This window comes from Cetorhinus maximus, chromosome 3, assembly GCF_964194155.1.
Source record: "Cetorhinus maximus chromosome 3, sCetMax3.hap1.1, whole genome shotgun sequence".
Classification (NCBI taxonomy): domain Eukaryota; kingdom Metazoa; phylum Chordata; class Chondrichthyes; order Lamniformes; family Cetorhinidae; genus Cetorhinus; species Cetorhinus maximus.
The window spans coordinates 169,803,912-169,820,001 of record NC_135881.1 but is presented as its reverse complement, the minus strand read 5'-3'; the positions used below and the strand labels follow the sequence as shown (position 1 = coordinate 169,820,001).

At 39.7% G+C, this 16,090-nt stretch overlaps 1 protein-coding gene across 7 annotated transcripts in view; it reads left to right on the top strand.

Annotated features, from left to right (window-relative positions):
* The window catches only part of kif13a (kinesin family member 13A), a 327,451-nt gene that overhangs the window by 222,773 nt on the left and 88,588 nt on the right, over positions 1-16,090 (top strand). For all 7 annotated transcript variants that reach the window (XM_078539266.1, XM_078539264.1, XM_078539265.1 and 4 more), the window contains exons 12-16: positions 1,110-1,220; positions 8,137-8,271; positions 10,681-10,811; positions 13,309-13,395; positions 14,115-14,290. In XM_078539266.1, the coding sequence (XP_078395392.1) occupies positions 1,110-1,220; positions 8,137-8,271; positions 10,681-10,811; positions 13,309-13,395; positions 14,115-14,290 (640 nt within the window). The remainder of the gene's footprint in view (positions 1-1,109; positions 1,221-8,136; positions 8,272-10,680; positions 10,812-13,308; positions 13,396-14,114; positions 14,291-16,090) is intronic.

Here is a 16,090-nt window from a genome sequence, read left to right as displayed (position 1 = left end):
ACTCCAAGAAGTCATTCAGCTTAGTTGTGTGCATGTTTCTGTTCCCTCCTCAAGGCAAGAAGCATAATCCAATATTTGGGCCATGTGCATAGCCTTTGGACTCCAAATACAATCCCTAAAATTTGTTGAAAGAAGAAAAAAAAAATCACAATATGGAAAGAGTTTGAGAATCCTGACAGTTTACAGCACCACTTTATAACTTGCAGAGAGGTGTTGTTAATATAGATGAAAGCAAATTACTGTAATGAAATGTAATTGTTGACTTATATGATACAAGTAGAAAATGGGCAAACGTAAAGCAAGTCTAGAGAGTAGCAATTTTTTCCTCCATGTTTTATAATTTTTGTAAAACAGTTTTATAAAGGATATTGTAGATTGAGGATAGATATAGATAAATAGATGTTTAAATGTATTGTGAATACTAGAGTGGAAAAAGGACACTTTGCTTGTAAAATGATACAGGTTGTAATGGGAGACTGATATTTGGCTTGAAGGGTATCTGGATTTTTTGGATGTTTTAATTTAGGGGTTGAGTGGTGGGGAGCTATGAAAAGATTAAATTGTGCATAGTCTTTTGAAAATATTGATTTGTCAAACTAAAGCCATTTTCTCTTTCAACATCTGAGTTCAAGAGAAGACACATATTTTTAATGTGCAGCCCTTCCCTCTATGAATAGATTGACTTTCGTTGCGGTGTAATTTTAATGGAGGGGCAAACACACTTTGTGAGTGGTAATGACCTGGAACTCAGTGCCCCTGAGGATGATAGAAGCAGAGACGATCAATGATTTCAAAAGGAAGTTGGATTCGCACATGAGGGAAATAAACTTTTGGGGCTGTGGGGATAGAGCGGGTTAATGGCATTGACTGGATTGCTCTACAGGAAGCTGGTATGGAGCTGATAGGCCAAGTGGCCTACTTCACTGCTGTAATGACTGTGTGGGGTTAACCTATGAATTAGCTGAAGATTCACTTTGTTGCTTGTCCATGAGTAAAGGGTGGCTAGCTATGATTGAGTGATAATAAATCTGCTTTCTTGCTAGTTATCCAGTTGCAATTTTATTCAAGTATGAGAGTAATGGTCTGCTTTTATTTCGTTTGTCATTTAGGCAATGAAAGCTCCTGAGCTCAAGGAGAAATTAGCGGAATCTGAAAAACTCATAAAAGACCTGACTATCACCTGGGAGGAGAAACTGAGGAAAACTGAAGAAATTGCACAGGTTTGTCAGTGGGAGAAAGTCAATATGAGGGATTGGTTGCATTATTGTTTTAGGTACTGACTTTAGAATAAAAATGATTTGCATACTAGCCTTCTCATACTTGCTGCCAATGTACCATTATTAGTCTTTTTTTAAAAATAAAACAGGTTTGAATTTTGTATGGCATTAAATTCCTTCAGTTTTTTCCCCCTCTGGTTAGTGGACAGGTGCCTTTCCCCCATATTTTCAACAACACTGGATGGAATTTCACGGCCCCTTCACGGTGGGGGCAGGGGCCGTAAAATGCAGCGAGCCGTTCAAAAGTCCATTGACTTTGGCGAGAGTGTAAAATTCCGCCCCGCAACTCCTGCCAACGCGAAATGGCCGCCGAAACTGGTCTGCGCGTGCACACTGTCCCAAGCATGTACAGAAAGTGAGTGCTGTCACTTCGCTGTATCCGGTTATTACATTCTTTGTGTGCAGCTGTAACCATATCATTGCTTCAATGTCATTTGCAATTGTTTAGTGAGATAATTGTCACTAATCTAATCTTAAACAGTTTTCTGAGAGGTTGGCATCACTGGCAGTCAAGGAATTGTTCATATGGGGAAGAATCTTCCCCCCACTGGTGGGGGGGGAAGTGCAGGAGGGGGTGCGTGCAGGCACGCCTCTGATCGGTGCCTCCAATCGGGGGCGTGCTGCCATTTTACGTGGGCAGGCCAATTAAGGCCCGCCCAGCGTGACGCCCGCCAGGAAGCACTATGTGCCCCCTGTGCAGGCGGTGGGGGGGGGAGGGATTCCCTCAGCCGAGAGTGCGCTCTTTCGCGCATGTGTGCAAAAGAGCGCACTCATCTCCCTGAGGCTAAGTGCTGCCTCAGAGAGATTGGCACCAAATTTAAAAATGGTCATTGTACAAAAATAAAATTTCCCTGACATGTCCCCTCATGTGACACTGTCACATGAGTTGGGACATGTTCATCACTTTTAATCAAACTTTTATTTAAATTTTTTAAAACCCTCATGAAACCTCATCCCGCTTGTGGATGAGGTTTCATGCTTTTTCTGAAGCCTTAAGATTGGACAGGCAGGTCCATTAATTACTTGCATTAGTTTTTAAATGGCCTCAATAGACCGTTGGCAGGTCGGCGGGCATGCAGCTGATTTGGCTGCGCCCCCGCCGACCTGAAAATTGAGATGACGCGGGGTGACGTTGGGAGTTCTGCCCGATGTCATCCCACATCATTTTGCGCGTCGGCGAATGGGCCCCGCTTGCCGATCTAAATACCCTGGCCGTGATTTTATTTAGATTGTAGGAAGGTGCAGACTGCATTTGGCTAGAGATTGACAAGTAAAAGCTTGAAATTCAAGGAGATTAATTTAATTACAAAAGATTGATTTTAGCTTTAAATTTATAACAATATCCTGTCGCCCATAACTGTGCTGTACACAGGATAGAATTATCGGTGAAAAACAAATTCTCTCTGAGCTTTATGCTTAATTCTTATTAAATACTAAATTGAAAAACAAAATCTCAACTACATTTGCTTGTTATGTTTCAGCGTCACAAATGATCTGAATGAATTGTTATCCAGTTTTACACTGATCATTTTGCCTCTTCTTTCAATAAACAATATATTTAATAATTAATTTTGCGGGGGTTGTATGAACTGCAAGAGTAAATATTGAAGATTGTCTGAGTTATCAAATAGAGGTAGCACTTATACTGACCACAAATTGCCAGGATTTATATATGTATAATATATATAGGCAGTTTGTGATCAGCAGCGGTTCTGCCTCAATGTAAATAACTCGGATAATCTTTTATATTTACTCCTGTGATTACGATTTATAACATGTCAATTTTAGAGTCCTGCTTTGGTAATCAGCTGATGTTACAGCCCATTGACAGTTGGTGCAATGTGACCCCGGCCAAATTTGGTACTTAAAATATTCCACTCATAAGTTCATCATGTGAAATACATGCTGAGAATAGGCAGAGTTTATGATGTATCAATCCCTACAGGAACATGCAGTATTTACCAGTTTGTGGAGGGGAAGAAAAGGGTAGCAGCAAGAATTGTCCATTTTAAGTTATTAAAATGTGCTTAGATTTAAGTACAAGTAATATATATGTTTAAATATTTCCATCAATTACTTTAACATTTATTGTTTAACATTGGTTAATTTTCATGTTAATTTAAATAAACCCCAATTATTTCACAAATTATCAGGCAGAAGCAAATTATGAATTATCAAAAACTTTTATTTATTATAAGGCGATAAAGGGGAGAAAACACTGGTGCGATTATTTGAGCGGCGCCACTTTTGGTCCTGGCTGCTCCAACTCCGTCACTTCGCTATGACGAAAGGGAGCAACAGAATCAACTGCGCATGCCTGGCATTGGCAGAAAATACAGCTTTTCAAAAAGCCAATCACAGCTAAAGGCTGCTCAGCATAATGGGGGCATGACATGTTGGTCCACTCTGAGACTATTTCGCCCTTTTACTGTACCTGTATTAACTAATAAATCCATAGTTTTGCATAGGATTAATTAATGTAATGACTATTATGGTATCTTAAAAAGTAATAGATTTAGAAACAAAAGCAGAATTTGGTTCATGAAATTGTCAATTTCAAGAGCAGCCACTTGCAATAATGACACTCTTAAACTGGTTTGTTTGTCAGGCTGGACTGTTAGTCACTTTATTTTTGGAGAAAGAGCGCTAGAGGGCACTTAGAGTTCTCCTGTTCCAGCATATAGCAAAGTGGATGACTTCATATCTTGTATAATAGACTCATAGACGTTTAGAGCACAAAAGGAGGCCGTTCGGCCCATTGTGTCCACACCAGTCAACACAGATCTGACTACACTAATCCTATTTTCCAGTGCTTGGCCCATAGCCCTGAAGGCTATGGCAGCACGAGTGAATATCTAAATACTTCTTAAATGTTACGAGGGTTTCTGACTCAACCACTTTTCCAGGCTGTAAGTTCCAGACTCCCACCACCATCCGGGTGAAAAAATTTCTCCTCAACTCCCCTCTTAGCCTTCTACTTCTAACCAGGTGCCCCTTATTATTGACCCCTCTACTAATGAAATAGCGCCTTCCTATCCACACTATCTATGCCCCTCATAAACTTATACGTCTCCATCAGGTCCCCTCTCAACCTTCGCTGCTCCAAGGAAAACAACCACAGCCTATCCAATCTTTCCTCATAGCTCAGACCCTCCAGCCCAGGCAGCATCTTGGTAAATCTCCTCTGCACCCTCTCCAGTGCAATCACGTCCTTCCTATAATGTGCAACCAGACTGCACGCAGTGCTCCAGTTGTGTCCTAACCAGTGTTTTATACAGTTCCAGCATAACCTCCCTGCTCTTGTATTCTGTGCCTTTGCTAATAAAGGCAAGTGTCCCATATACTGCCTTAACTACCTTATCTATCTGTCCAGCTACCTTCAGGGATCTGTGAATATGCACACCAAGGTCCCTCTGATCTTCAGTACTTTCCAGGGCCCTGCCATTCATAGTGTAATCCCTTGCCTTGTTAGCCCTCCCCAATAGCATTATCTCACACTTTTCCAGGTTGAATTCCATTTGCCACTGCTTTGCCACCTGACCAGTCCATTTACATCCTCCTGCATTATATGGCTATCCTCCTCACTATTTACCACCATACCAATTGTTGTGTCATCTGTGACCTTCTTGATCATACTCCCTACATTTTAGTCCAAATCATTTAGGTACACCACAAACAGCAAGGGACCCAAAACCGAGCCCTGCGGAACCCCACGGAAAACAGACTTCCAGTCACAGAAACATGCCTCTACCACCACCCTCTGCTTCCTGTCTCTCAGCCAATTTTGAATCCAACTTTGCTGTGGATCCCATGGGCTCTTACTTTCTTGACCAGTCTGCCATGAGGGACCTTATCAAAAGCCTTGCTAAAGTCCATGTAGACCACATCAAATGCATTACCCTCATCAACACTCCTGGTTACCTCCTCAAAAAATTCGCTCAAATTTGTCAAACACGCCCTTAACAAATCCATGCTGATTATCCCTGATTAATCCATGTCTCTCCAAGTGCAGATATATTCTGTCCCTCAGGATTCTTTCTAGTAGCTTCCCCACCACCAAGTGTTAGACTGACTGGCCTGTAATTTCCTGGTCTATCCCTTCCTCCCTTTTTTAATAATGGGGCAACGTTAGCAGTCCTCCAGTCCTCTGGCACCTCACCTGTGGCCAGAGAAGATTTGAAAATTATTGCCAGGGCCCCTGATATCTCTTCTCTTGCCTCCCTCAACAGCCTGGGATTCATCTCATCTGGGCCTGCGGATTTATCCACTTTTAAGGCCGCTAAACCCGCTAGTACCTCCTCTCTATGTTAATTTCCTCTTATATTTCACAGTCCTGCACCCTGCTGTCTGTACCTGCGCTGTCCTTTTCCGTTGTGAAGACCGACGCAAAGTATTCATTGAGGACTGTTCCCATGTCTTCCGGGTCCATACACAGATTATGTCTACGGTCCCTAATTGGCCCTACTCTTTCCCTAGTTATTGGAAAGTTTATTTTTCCATTAACCATGCTGATGGAAATTCGCTGTTTGCTTCTGTGCATTCAGGGACCAGTTCAGCTTAATTCAGTGCTTTTCAATGATAAAATTTCGGCCTGGATTTTGTAGGTGAAATTGTCAGTGTTCACCATCATTGGTCTTCTGAAACTAGATGCAACTTTTGGAGTGTACACATGGTCAATTAATCCTGGAAATCCAGAAGTTGTTGGTGATTCTATGTTTCTCCATTGGGTGCAGTGTTAAAGTCCCACAGACTGCAATTAGCAATCGCTGAATTGGTAAGAATGTGCCCTTTTTATGCTACTAGTTTCAACATAAAAACCCTTGAAACGACACAATTTGTTGAATGAAGTTTTAATGGTGTAGTATGTTTATAACTACTGCAGAAAATCTAATTGTAGAACATTAAATTGCCCCATTATGATAAATTCCACATATTAAAATCATTCTTTTTAAGGGTGATATTTCAGCATATACCATAATCCAATGTGAATGTTCCAATCATTTATTTCACTCTCTATCAAATTTAATTAAAAGTGTAGGATAATCAGTGCATTTTACTACCTGGCTTGCTCTCTGTGAGAATACTTCAATGTGATTAGCAGTTTACTCTGTTTCATGATATCACTGTTTTTAGATGACTAGAGATCTCTATGGCTCAGTGCCAGATGAAGTCTAATATCAGGAAAGGGGATCGCTAGATCCTCATGTGCAGCTTTCTTCAAGGTCAGCAATGAGTGCCATAGCTTCATAGCTGACTGCAAAATAAGGGCCATAAGCTTGAATTTTCTATTGTGAAAATTGGTAAGATGACTAACTGTTTAATGAATGTTTCATTTCTGCTACAAATCTAACTCAGCCAGAGTTGGGGATCAGCATTATCCCTTCTTGGACAGCGGGTGAGAGAGTTGTTGAGAATGAATTTTTGAATTACTGAAAAATAAATTTGAGTTCATTCAGAGTTCAAAGTGAGGATCAACAATTTTGCTTGCATTTGCTTGGAAACGGTCTTTGATATTTTATATTTTTTCAAGACAAAATAATTTGGTTCAGATTGCTTTTTTTATCTTGTTACCCATGAATTTCTATAACATTGGATTAATGCTGAACTGAGTTAGATTTGGCTGGCTAGCTATTGTGGCTTCACAGTATGAGGATTTTATTTAATTCAAAGTTAACGTGAAGAGAAATTGATTAATTCTACAAATGCATCTCCTGGAAAACAAAACAGAGTTTGGCAAGCATTTTCTAAGTAGCCTGTGCTTTGTTTCTGCACAAAAAGCTTCCTTCTTGGAGTATATAGCTTTTTAAAGTAGAAGCTGTGATCAGGTTTACAAGTGAGATTTAATGCAAGCCTTTGTGTGGAGGTGACTTGATGCGACTAATCTGAAGGATCCAACTATTTCTATGTTCAAGCATCATGAATTAAGATTAACCAGACTTGATTAATGGAACCTGTACAATGTCTTCGGCTGTAACCAAATGACTCTATTCTCATAGCTTTTTAAATCGACATTCAGATTTGGGCTGATAAGTGGCAAGTAACATTCATGCCACAAGTGCCAGGCAATGACCATCTCCAACGAGAGAAACCAACCATCTCCCCTTGATATCGAATGGTATTACCATTGCCGAATTCCCCACAATCAGCATCTTGGGGGTTATCACTGACCAGAAACTGAACTGAACCAGCCAAATAAATACTGTGGCTCAAGAGCAGGTCAGAGGCTGGGAATTCTGCTGAGAGTAACTCACTTCCTGACTCCCTAAAACCATCTACAAGGCACAAATGAGGAGTGTGATGGAATATTCTCCACTTGCTTGGATGAGTGCAGCTCCAAAAACACTCAAGAAGCTCGACACCATCCAAGAAAAAGCAGCCCACTTGATTGGCACCCCATCCACCACCTTAATTATTCACTCCCTCCACCTCCGATGCACAATGACAGCAGTGTGTACCAATTACAGATGGTACTTGTCAAGTCTCCTTTGACAGTACCTCCTAAACCCACGACCGCTACCGCCTCGAAGGACGAGGGCAGCAGATGCATGGGAACACCACCACCTGCAAGTTCCCGCTAAGCCACACACCGTTACTTGAAACTATATCACCATTCTTTCATTGTGGTTGGGCCAAAATCCTGCAACTCTCTCCCTGACAGCACTGTAGGTGTACCTACATCATACGGACTGCAGCAGTTCACTGCCACCTTTCCAATGGCAATTAAGTATGCACAACAAATGAAAGAATAAATAAATCAAGAGGTAGAAATGCACATGTTTGCTTTGAAATGTCAGGGCAAAGACTTATCATTCTAATTTTGAAGGAGTTAATCTGTTCCATTTTATTGTGTTGTCTGTAGGATAGGCAAAAGCAACTCGAGAGTATGGGTATTTCTCTGGAGTCCTCTGGCATCAAAGTTGGGGATGACAAATGCTTTTTGGTCAATCTGAACGCTGACCCTGCACTCAATGAACTGCTTGTCTATTACTTAAAGGTGAGCATTCATACCAGATAGTAGCTGTTGACAGTGTAGTAGTTATCATAAATGCCATGTTTTAGCTTGGTAAGTTTCTTCTCCAAGAGTGCTATGTAAAATATATGGCTGGTATATCTTAACCTGGTTCCGAGTTAGATGCAGCTCTACACCACAAAGTAGAACAAATTTTGTTTGACCTGTTTTCATCATCTGTCCAGAGAAATAGGAAATATCACACCAGTCACTGTTTAACCCAACCAGCCTGTGTAGGCGTTCATCCTGTATAGAGGATACAAGATGTTACTCTGCATCTAACCAAACTTATGACTGTGTGATATTGGCATTGGGTAACTGAGAAGATTGTTGTTCCATTTTGCAACGCTCAATTACCTTCATTGCAGATCACAGAAAAAGCTTTGGATGATGGACCTTAGACCTAGGTGAACAGTGTATGCTGCACCTATTAGAAACAGTAGTGCATTTTATGAGAGAACACCTGATATGTGTTGCTTAGTAAAAACAAAAAAAAAATTATGTATATATGTTTACCTATACATGTAAAGTACTCGCAAGCAACAAAATATGTATATATACAGGGTAGAATATCCATAATCTTGGAGCTGGATAAAAGCAAAGTTTAGAAAATACCCATAGCTGGTTAATTGTGCCCAAAAAAATTAAGAACAGTTTCTGCTCCCCTGATCTCCAGGGTTTGAGTCTTTAACCTCAGCACAAACCTGCATTTAGGCCCCACAACTGCCAGTGTTGGCTAGATATACTTGGAGACCAGGACTTAAGAGTCCACCAGAACAGCCATGGATTTGCAGTGCCCATTCGTGCAACCAAATAGCCTAACTTTAATTTATGGCATGTTTCTTTTCATGGTACTTGTATGTTTTGATGTTGGAAAGATTACATAGAATTTACAGCACAAAAACAAGCCATTTGGCCCGAATGGTCTATATATGTGTTTAAGCGTACAAAAACATCTTCCCAGCATACTACTTCAAACCCTTTCAGCATATTTTTCTATATTTCTCGCCATCATGCACTTTTTAGCTTTCTGTTAAATGCATCTGTGCTATTCACCTCAACCAGTTCACATGGTAGCAAGTTTCACACTCGAACGACGCCCAGAGTAAAAATGCTTCTTCTGAATTCCTTACTGAAAATAATCATTACCTTATAGTTATGACCCCTAGTTTTGACCTCCCCCAAAAGTGGAAACATCGTCACATTGCTTTGCTGTGGCTCAGTGGCTAACGCTCACCTCTGAGTCAGAAGGTCGTAAGTTCAAATCCCACTCCAGAGACATTAGTACAAAATCTAACCTGATGCTCCAGTTCAGTACAGAAGAAGCACTGCACTGTCAGAAGTACCATATTTCAATTTCCTGGTAGCCTAGCGGTTGGGATTCGACCCTTTTACCAGCATGGACATGATGACCTGAATGACCACCTTCTTTGCCATAATGATTCCATGATTTATCTCTAAGTCAAATTTGTCTCAATTCTAAGACAGATATGGGCACACGACAAATGGAAGGATTGCACACAAAAGCTGGAAGTGTTTTGTGGCCCAAGAGCCAGAGTGTGCTGAGTGGGTAAATGTCTCAAAAACTACTAAATTATTATTGAGTCATTGGAAAATTGACAGTCTCAGTGTTATAAGATATTTCTCCCTATAACCTTCCTTGGTAAGCTTTTTCGGGATTGACCACCCTCTCAGTGAAGTAATGCTACGCTCCTATTCCAAACGAAGTGTGGGATATAAAGCAGGGAAAAGGCTAAATAATAGACTTGTTCTTGTGCTTCTGCGCAATTGATACTGCTACACATGCTCAGGTGAGATCTGCATGTAATCTGCCACCCTACCTCGTGTCAATGAGGTTTGATGTTTATATATAGTGCGATTGCACTCCACCTTCCAACTTTTCACTACTTTTACTTCACATTGAGTTTGAGTAGAATTAATGCTGGACTATTTTCTCTGCTATCCATCTCCTGCCTCTACTTACAGGAAGGATGACCCATAATCTTTCTGTAGTGTCTATATTGTAAAGTCTCCTCTCCCTTTCTCCCTTTAAATTCTATTTTCTGCCACCTGGTGAAAGCAAATTTTGCCTCACTGAAGCCTAAGTTATTTAAAGTGCTGTTGCAATTTCTGTAGCTGTTTTCTGTAATTTTTTGTTCCATATTTTTGCCACTACCTCTTGCTTTAAATTAATTCTTGGCTGCATATTTTAACTAGAATAACGGTTCTGGTTAAACTTTTGGCAAAGCATGTTAGTGTTTATAGCATGCATGGAAACACTGATGATTCAGGCTGAGTTACTCAAGTGGTGTACTGTGCACTTTGCATGCATCCTGTGAATATTTATAGCCAAGTGTCAGATGCTGACCTTTAAGCTTCTGATATTCTCAACAGGATCACACCAGAGTCGGTGCAGATGAATCTCAGGACATTCAGCTGTGCGGAATTGGCATCCAGCCCGAGCACTGTGTCATTGACATTACAGCAGATGGGGATGTTACTCTCAGCCCAAATGAAAATGCCAGGTAATCAGTCTATACTGAAACTATCAGTCATAGGCACCTTCCAACACAAAAGCTCAGTTTACTGTTTCAGCAATATAGTTCCCAATCAAGGCTAAATAAAGCCCACAGTAATACAACCATATATGATATATGAAAGGGAGACGATGTGACAGGATAAAAAACTGAAATTCTTGGAAATACGCAGCAGGTCTGTTAGCATGAGAGAAGAGAATGCCCCAGTTAACATCTCATTTATAGACCATTCAGAGAGTCGCCCAGGGAATAAATAGCCTGCCTTTCTCTTCAGATGCTGACTGACCTTTGACAGCCAGTAGTTTTTATTTGTTAATGTTTTGTTTCTTCAGTGTTTTGCATGTGTTTTGATTACATTATTTACATTTAAATTTAGATTGTGTACTTGATTATGTCTGTTCAGCTTAATGTATGTCTGACCCCTGACTAAAAATTGCTAAGGGGAGCTTCAATCTTTCACCTCTTGATGTTAAGGTTTATTTGTCACAGTGCCCATTGAGCTTGGACACTGTAGTGAATGTTTCCATCTGCTATTGATCATTGCCCAATAAAATTAGATGTCATTGAGCATTTTTATTCCCATCCATTGATTATCCTGCCTTAATCAGAAAATGCGGGTGTAAGACTGAACTGCCTTTTCAGTGATGTGCACTAGGCTCATGCTCACTCTAGAAAGATTGAAGGTCAGGTTCTGGCTAAATTAATTTAAGTCTTTCCACTTTAATTCTTAGCATTCTATAGCAGAGCATGAAAATTGGTTTGATCCATCAGTAAAGATGAGGGGGTGGGATTTGTAGAGGCTGGAATTTGAGACATGCTGTGATACTTAGCTAATACTGCAAATTGTAACAAACCCTAGTATACCTGAGTTTGCAGGATGCTACTAGAAGAAATAACTCGGAACAATGTAACGGTTTAAGTTTTGCACCTTGCTCCTATCAGCTGGCTGAGTAACCAATCCGTTATTGCATTTTTGCTAGTGCTGCTTTGATGCTGTCTGGATCATAGGATGTAATTCAAGAATTTGATAATTTCAAGTGCAAACCTATATTGGAAGTATGCCAATATTTGTATTATATGTCTCCTGATTTTTATCCTTCAGGAGTAGCTTACTTCAGGAGCAATTATTGATGCACTTTATAGCAATATGCTATCATGAAATGTATAATTTGGTTACGTGTCTTCAAAAATGTACATTAAGTTTTTCTTAACTGCTTTAGTTATTTTACTGGATGAGTGAAGGTAGGAGCCAAAGTTGTCATAGTCTGACAATTTGAATTTGTTCTTTAGGATATGTCCTAATTACAGTAGATTGTTAAAACAATAGACAACCAGGGTCCAACCTTAGCTGTGGCATTATGAAGAGGATGAAACAGGAGCCAGACCCATCCCCCAAACACAAGGGAGGGGGAACTCAGGATATTCATTACCTTAAGTTGTTCTTGTGCGCCCCTTGATGACAAGCTGAAGTGTAGCAGTGATCAAGGATTGGGAGAGATATGAGCAAACCTGTTTCTGTACACTTAGAATATCTTAAAATGCTCCATGTATTGAATTCTGTTGTCTCAGTTTCTCAAACCTAATGATGCATTTTATTATTTTTTTTTCAAACTGATCTTTTTGCAGAGAATGTGTGAAATGGTGTTGTTGCAAGACACACTGTTATCTGTCTGTATCTATATATGTGAAATGGCTGGTTTCCTAGTTGTAGGGTGACTATGACCTATATAAGGCATGGGGCCAGAAACATGCTCTGTCAAATCTCTAGCTTGTAATCTAAGTACTGAATTTCTAATCTTAATAATTATATAAAGAGGTGTTCTTTTTAAAAATAGGAATAGGTTTGGATATCACATTGCATCCTAATTAAATTAAACTTGTACTACAAACCCCCTGTGATCAGTTGAAGAATAGCTAGCCACCTTTAGTTATCCAGGTTTATGGATACCGTAGTCCCATTTTCCCACATTATATTAACTCAACTGCATTTATTATATAAGGCATGAAAATGTTAATTCATTTAGCTGGATGTGATATCCCTGTCACTTATTCTTCTTTGAGTTAATAACCTGGTTTCACTGGCTTTGGAGAGTTGCTAAGATTTTTTTTTCAGTGCTTCGAGTAATATAAGCTATCTTTCCTCCCCTCTCTTTGTTTCACTTAATTACTACACCACCAAGGGGAACATTAGGTTACAGCATTCTTGGCCTGTATCCATAAACAAATTAGCCACCTCAGTAATTGTAATAATAGGTCGCTAGACTTTATCCAAGCTTCATAAGTGGGGTCTCCCTGAAAATACCAAAGTGGACTCTGGCCATGAATCTACAGAAGCAATGTCATAATGATGACTAAAATAGATCATTTGTATCAACCCCCTCACCAAATTTGGGGTTTTTTTTGGTTTATCATAAGGCATGAGGATAGTGAATCTCAGAGTGAATCCTGATTTTCAAATATTAGATAATTAAACTTTATTTTTCAGAACCTGCTTGAATGGTGCTGTGGTGCATGTTCCAAACTCTCTCTGGCATGGGGACAGGATTCTCTGGGGAAATAACCACTTCTTTAGGTACGTTGTTTTCTAGTTCTGATGTTCAGTTTATCTAGCATTCCTGATAGGCAATTTGTAAAATTCATTCTCTGCTTCTCTTGCACTCTGCTACTCTCTTTCTCTTCTCCATCTTATTCATCTTTGGTTCCCTTGTCCTGTCTCTCGTACTTTCATTGTTCCTGTACCATCATTATGTAAATCTCTCCTATATCCTCTTGAAATATATATATATGTGTGTGTGTATATATATATATATATATATATATATATATATATAAATACATATATATAAATACATAGGTATAATATTTAAGTGTTTGTTAAGTTGCACACGTTTCTCTTTTTGTATTTAGTAAGGATCGATTGAGGAGCTGTTGTGGCAGCTGTACCTTATAAAACTTTTTTAGTGTAATGTAATTAGGAAGAAAATCAAAATGTTGGAAAAGGATATGACAAATCATTTGTGGTGGAAGTATCAGTTGGAAAGGAGTAAAATCAATCTGCGAGGAGGAAGAAGGCTTGAAGTTAATGTTGGGTGTGAGAGTGTTCCATAACTTAGTTGCCATTACCCTGACTGGTAAGTGAAACTTTACCACAAATGAAAGGATAAAAAATCCTGGGAGAATCCAGATGTGGGTTTCCTTGTTCGTCAAATATTGAAAGTGTCACTATATAAATGTGTTGTTGTATCAATTAAGTTGTAAATTTTTTCTTAAACAGTTTTTTTTTGTAAATAGAATTAATCTACCTATGAGGAAGAGGAGAGACAAATTAAAAGAATATGAGAGTGAGGCAAATCGAGAAGGTAGCACAGAGCAGGATGTGGAGACAGCAAGCGAAGCTTCATCCGAACCAGACTATAATTATGAATTTGCACAGATGGAAGTCATGATGAAAGCTCTCAGCACTAATGGTGAGCAGCAGATTCTGGGGCAAGCTCTCAATCTCCAGAATTGTGATGATGGAAAGATCATATTCCTTTCCCCCCGCACCCCACCCCCCTGCACTTTTTGCAGGCTTGCAGCGCTGATCGCTAAAGTGGCCCCTCCTCAAGCAACATCTCCAAGGCCCCATCTGAGAAATATGCCTCTTTCTGTGCCTCTGGTATTCCTTTCAGACATTGTTTTCCGCCATAGGTTTCCCTACAAGTTTCCCCAGGTTTCATGAGGCACCATATGCTGTCCCATCTAGTCATAGGTTGAATAATTCTCATGAATTAATCTTGTTCATAATATTAAAATTAGGCTAACTCCAGATATATGCCATAAGCCCAGTGAACCACTAGGGTGTAATTCTGATGCTGAGAGGGACCTCTATTTACCATCTTGCCTGAAAGTGCAGAATTCTCTCATTACTGCACTGGAGTATCAGCCTGGATTTTGTGCTCAAGCCTCGAAAGTGGGACTTGACTTTCAACCTTCTGACTCAGAGATGAGATGCTACCACTGAACCTTGGCTGTCACACTGAATTAAATATTTTTAAAAGTCCTTGTTTCTTCAGGAAGCCATAGAAGAAATTCCTGCTGTACTTATTGAAAATCCAACGACTAGGCCTGGAGATTATAATTTTAAGACGAGTCTTGCATATGTAACAACCTTTGACCCAAAAGCAGTATAGTAAGGAAAATTTACAATTTCTTTAAAATGTCTGTGGAATTTGTATTTGTTTCTAAAATGTCTGAAAAGGACTTCTAAGTGTTTGCAACAATTATAAAGGGATCAATTGTAATTTTCCTGAATAATAGTAAATACTGATCCATGTAAACTGGTGACCCTTTAACTGAAAGTAACACCAACAGGAAGGACATTAAGATACATAAGCCATGTGGCTGGCAGACACAAAAGGAGAGCAACATGACAAAGGAGAGCTGTAGGCAGAAGGCGATCAGTACACAGATGCAGGCACAAAGAAAAAGCAGACAGAGACAGAAAGGAATACAGAATTCATGTGAGATGAAGCCAGCAAAGCTCCCTATGATAAGGTCAGTTTTCTGTTTGGCAGTAAGAAGAAAAACAGAATTCCAGAAGCTCTTGGAGAACCGATGTATGAGCAAGCTAAACAGAACTGAATCCTAAAAAGTGGTGAGAATACGCAAGCATACAAAAAAGCTGAGAGCTTATATCAGAGGACCAGACTGCAAATTGGCGTTGTTGGTTGATTATTTGAAAAGGTTTCCCGGAAAGCTACACCGTCAAGATTGAAGTGAGCTGAGTGAGAGGGGGTTTGTAGATGTGTGCCTTGTCAATGTTAACCATATCCGAGGACCTCGGATGGAATGATCCTGCTGGTGAATACAGCTCGAGGGCCGAATCGATTGAGTTGGAAAGACTGTGACATTACACCAGTGTCACATTTGTACAGGGAGTAATGTGGGTGCTTGTGGTTGTGAGTGTTATGATACAGCAGGTAAAGGCTGTTATTTAAAATCCCTGAGAAAAACTTTAAACAACTCTCATAACCTATGTTTTCAAGTGGTATATTTGAGATGCAGCTCCAAATTCAGGAATAAGACCACCAGTTCTCAAAAGGTTTTTATATCAAGCTACATGAGACATTTATTAATTTACGCAAGTTAAACATATACACATGGCTACAAATTGCTACTATCATAACTTTTTAACAAATTCCCAAACTAATCTCAATTAAGGCAACAACAAACCATGGACTTTAAGCAGACACCAGGCAAAGCATTTTCATCTTACAAATTCAAAA